This window comes from Rhizopus microsporus (assembly GCF_002708625.1).
Source record: "Rhizopus microsporus ATCC 52813 unplaced genomic scaffold scaffold_3, whole genome shotgun sequence".
In the NCBI taxonomy this organism is placed as follows: Eukaryota; Fungi; Mucoromycota; class Mucoromycetes; order Mucorales; family Rhizopodaceae; genus Rhizopus; species Rhizopus microsporus.
Window position 1 is genome coordinate 948520 of NW_019671918.1, and position 4950 is coordinate 953469.

General features: G+C 37.6%; 2 protein-coding genes across 2 annotated transcripts; both read right to left on the reverse strand.

Moving 5' to 3' along the window:
- Positions 1-71: 71 nt before the first annotated feature.
- RHIMIDRAFT_311497 (uncharacterized protein) lies at positions 72-1887 on the reverse strand (the record flags this gene model as incomplete). Its single annotated transcript, XM_023614736.1, has 5 exons — positions 72-545; positions 641-1261; positions 1366-1543; positions 1597-1674; positions 1726-1887. 5 exons carry the CDS (start codon positions 1885-1887, stop codon positions 487-489), a joined length of 1098 nt encoding a protein of 365 aa, XP_023469174.1. The 3' UTR covers positions 72-486.
- Positions 1888-2171: 284 nt separating this feature from the next.
- Positions 2172-4173, reverse strand: RHIMIDRAFT_234814 (uncharacterized protein; the record flags this gene model as incomplete). Its single annotated transcript, XM_023608233.1, has 5 exons — positions 2172-2643; positions 2695-3203; positions 3267-3811; positions 3896-3991; positions 4047-4173. The coding sequence occupies 5 exons, from the start codon at positions 4171-4173 to the stop codon at positions 2172-2174; spliced, it is 1749 nt and encodes a 582-aa protein (XP_023469175.1).
- Positions 4174-4950: the final 777 nt, after the last annotated feature.

Below are 4950 nucleotides of genomic sequence, written 5' to 3' on the forward strand. Positions count from 1 at the left end.
TCACCAAGATGGTTTGAAGCTTCAGGAAACTGAGAGTGAGCTAAGTAGTCCATTTCGAGTAATATTGCACATATGGAAGGCCAACGAATGAGCCAGGCACCGATTGATTTTCTCGCTTTCTTGGTAAGGAACGTTGGTGGTAAGAGGTTCAAAAGATAGGAAAGTGGATCATCAATAGATTTGGGCATCTGAAGGCGGTTGTGCATATCTAAACAAGAAAAACTATGCTGACGTGAAAAAAGTTCATTTGGATGAAAGGGACAAGCTTGGGGTTTACCAAGAGGTAACCAACCAAGTCGCCATCGCACGCAACGAGACCGTTCACTTCTTGTCATTGGTATCCGAAGAATAGGGTCGACAATTAGATCATTACGGCAATGGGACAGAAGTTTAGAATGCTTTTCTTGGAGCTTCGTACGGTGGTTGTCAATCAAAAACTGTCTTCGTTTTCTGATAAAGTTACTATGAGACATAATTTCGAGATATTCATTGCTGAATGATGTCCATAGAGGCGATTTGGATAGTTGGGGCCATTTCGAGGTACGCTGTGATTGTATGTATGGTAGCAATTTTGTTAATAATGCATCGTCGGGTAGGAAGGAGGCTTTGAAAAGAAATTGTGCCTGAAGTATGGAAATACGATCCTTCATGTTTGGTAAATTTGTTAAGTGTAGCATTACCTTGGTAGAGGTGAAGGGTCGTCCGCCGAAGATCTGACGAATGCATTGGTTTTGGCAATTTTCGAGAGATTGAATTTCTCGTGAATTGAAGATTGTAATTGCTAGACCATATTCCAGTTGTGGTCGGACTATCTGGGCATAAAAGCGTGTTGAAAGGAGGTAATCAAGCCCATTTTTGTTGACACCAAGGGTAATCAATTGTCTCATCGTTCCAAGTGCTTTATTAATGTTTTGTTGTAAGAGTGCTGACTTGTCGACAATACCACCGGATTTTATAGGAACACCAAGGTACGGGAAGTAATCTTCGTTGGGTAGCTCACTATTGTAGAGGTAGTATTTTTGACGTGAGGGGTTGGGATCAACAACGACGCACTTTTTAGGGTTCCATCGATAACCTAAGGAAAGGCTATGTTCCTCACATTTGGAAAGGAGGGACTGCAGTGAATCAGCATCAGCAATAAGAACTACATCGTCTGCATACAATAGGCAGTTTAACTTTGGAGCGACAATGAGAGGATCATTAAAATCTGTGTCGACGAGAGGTGCTGGTCGTAAGAAATTTGGAAGGCTATTGATATAGACTGAGTATAGATAAGGTGATAAAACAGACCCTTGTAGGACGCCAGTTTTTGGATGAAAACGGGAGGATTTATGGTTACTAAGAATCACTTTCCATCTTACTTACAGTATTCGTACTTTAAATTCAGGTAATAATTGCTCTTTTTACCTCTAAAATCTTTAAACCAGCACCCCACCAGAGTAGGACGAGGCAACCACATTGGAGGTGGTGGGTTGTCTTTTGAAGACATTAGGTCGACCTTGACCATCCCAAATACAATGTGCAATGAGAAGCATGTTCTTAGCTGCCATAACATCACGGTTCCAAAAAAATATTACAAGTGTTACACTTCAATACTTGATGGATCTTTTTGACATTACCACCTTCTCCACATTTTAGATTCTGATGGCCCTGGCTTAAGCAAGAATTGCAGGTCTATAAAGATACTGTTTAGAATATATGATTTATGATCATTGTTATACTAACCTTGGAGGTCTTGAATTCGTTGATATCGAGAAGTAACAACTCTCCAAAACCCTCTCTGTGCTTTAATTGCTTATAAATCATGCTCGAGACACCATGCCTAAGACCTTTAAACCTTACATGGTCTTTATTCTTTAGACCGTCACCAAAGATAACCAAAGGCATTTTTTTACAGTCGCCTTCTTCAAAGAGGTTTTTATTCTTCCTTCTGTAAGATACGAACATTGCTTAAATTATACTAAAAAGAAAAAGAAAAAAAAAAGTATATACCTTTCAGATCGTGGGTTAGGAAGTGGGTGTTCCTCGTGAGTAACCGCAGATCTTCGTGCTTTTCTTCTTTTTTTCTGTTTCTCTTTGTATTTTTTTTCGTCTTGATTTGTTATATTTTTTACCACTATTCAACAATATATTGGCACCTTCTTGAATGGCCTTTTGAGACCCAACATAATTTAGCCTTTTAGTTTTGCGGCCTCAAAATTGTAAAAGTTCAGCAAGATGTCCATGTGTTGCAGCATATAATTTATATATGACATGTATCGCTGAAGAGATGCAGTTTTCGATGATGACATATTTGCTTCAATTCTTTCAATGCCTAAGCTTTTTTTACGCTCTTGCTGTAGTTTTTGTCGTTTTATTTTTCCACCCATACCGTAGTACTCAGCAGAGGACAAGCGGCGCACATCGGTACCTCTGTAGTAAGAGACAAAGGCATCCTTTCTTCCTTGGTCCACAGTATATGGACGAAAATATTTTTCTACTTTGTCGGTCGTAAAATCACTTACCTCTAGAGAAACGTCATCTGTTGCCGGCGCCGGAAGCACCTTTCTACAGAACAGCATTCTACACATGTAACCATCGGTGTACATTCCATTAAGAAACATCCTTCCTCTTTGCTCGAGCATATTTTTGAGCTCTTCCCAACTACGTAATTATCATTAATAACTTGAATATAAAAATATCAAACAGTAATACCTTCGAAATCCCAGCTTTTTAAAATCAAACATTTGGAAGAATTGCCTTTGGTTATGATTAAATGGAGACTCGTTGATTTGCTTTTCTTGTTTTGCCTCGGGGAAAATGCCTGTGAGGTTCTGAGCGTCGACCTTTATAAATCGCCAGCCCAATCCGGGATTCGGAAACAAACTAAAAAGTCTGGGATATACGAACTTGCTGACATTGTCTTTGTCAATCGAAGAAGGTTGTGCCATATGCAAATTTTCATACTTTTCTAGGATATGCCTTAAGACGGGTAAAATTTTGAAAGGTCCATTATTCAAGCTGACTTTCGACACTGGAAGCGTGAGCATACGGTTCTTTATTTCTAAAATTAAGGGATTCAAAAAACTGGAAAGACTAGAAGCCACATCCGAATCAAAATGGCCAAGTATTTCATCAGGTATAGAGGATGGCTCACAACGTATGAGTATTTCATCATATACATGGTTATACACCAAGTTTTTAATGTAACCAACCTTTACATTCTAAAACACACAGGTTAATATGAATGCATTAGATATTTTTTTTTTTGTTTTGCTATCACTTACCGGATACTTTCTCTTCAGAGTATAGAAGAAGTAATTACATATAATATCTTCGAAATTTTCAATATAGTAATTATTATAACTGGTTGCAACAGTTTCACAGGCAGTTGATAGAGATTGTTCGTAGTTCCTTAACCCATTCTCTTCTACAAACAAGTTACCATGTGTGGTAGTGGAGGATAGATAAACAAATGAATTTGTGAGTTGATCAACGTCCAAGTTTTCTTCATTCGGCCTTTCTTTTCGCCTGTTTCGATAGTCCACTAGAATGGACTTGATTTTATCTGGACCAGCACGAACAATTCTTGAAATGGTATGCCAAAAGTTTTGCTCAAAAAAGCCATTGGTCAACTTGTTTGGATGTTTCAATATAAAGTAGTTCACAAACAGCTGTGATTTCAATATCGCTTCCCTGATAAAACCTGATATTGTCTTGATCTTCTCCAAGGAGTTAGCTTTTTTGGGAGTCTCTCTACAGAAGCTTGCAAAAGGAATGGAAACAGTGTACCTTTGATGGTTTGAACCAAGTTTAATTTGTAGAAGCTCATCTAATTTCAGGTTGTAATTCCTACAAGCGCGACTTCTTGCAGATTTGTGTCCCTCCTATTGACAAGAACTACAGATTATTCTACTTGTAGAGGATGGTGTTTCGGAGATAGCTGCCTGGTGTCTTCTCTTTCCATCCTTTTTTGCTTTTATTACATCAAAAGTATCTTTTCTCTTGGTATCTTTATGCAAATTAGCTTGTGAGGCATTAACAATACTTCAAGTGTTTCTTTTTACCTGTCCTTTTTGAATTTTGGGCAGGTAAGACATCTGAATTATCATTGGATTGGATGTTTTCTATCCTTGTGCGACTTTTTAGAGCAATGAGTTGTTCCGCTTCAGGGTAAATAGGTATACGAGGCATTAAAGATTAGAAAAAGCTGAAAAAAGATAAAGAAAATGAAATCAAGACAACATTCTATTGATATTTTTTGTTGTAACTTTGTGGTCACTTATAAATAATAAATGAATTATTGTAGGCTATGGTGCGTTCCCATTAAAAACTGAAATTCAGTTTTCTTTATCACAGTTTTTGTTGAGTTGTCTTTCCTTAAATGAAAATATACCGAGTAGATCTTATTCAGAATTTAAACATCCATCGATTCCCACTCACGAAAAACGCGAAAGGTGGGTTTGAGAGGAACAGACAAAACTTTAAAAATTTCCCCTAGTAAAATCTAAGGCTTTAGAGGGAACGCATCATAGGCAGAGTTTAACTCAAGAGTGTGATCAATTGAGCTGATATGGGAGGTATCATATACCCTAATATAATCTACAGAAATATCTAAAATCGTAGTCAATGTCTAACCAGGTCTTAAGAAACGCGTAACTATTATTCTTTCTTGTACATTTGTTTTCCTTCTCTTTATTTCGCGTATTTAACAACATTCAGTGCAAAATTTACACAAGTATGTCCCAGCTCAATAACATCGAACACCCTGCCGACACTTCCAGTGGTACCCACAATACCGAAGTAGCTCTTTGTCGCAGCAAATAGTACAATAGAATAAACACTGAGATTAAGAAACTCAAATTTGGTGAACGAAGGCCAAAACTGGTGAAACTCTTAAGAAGTATTCAACTTGTCTGAAAACAAGTGCTCTTTTGTATCTGAATTTCCTTTTTTATTTCATCCAAAAAA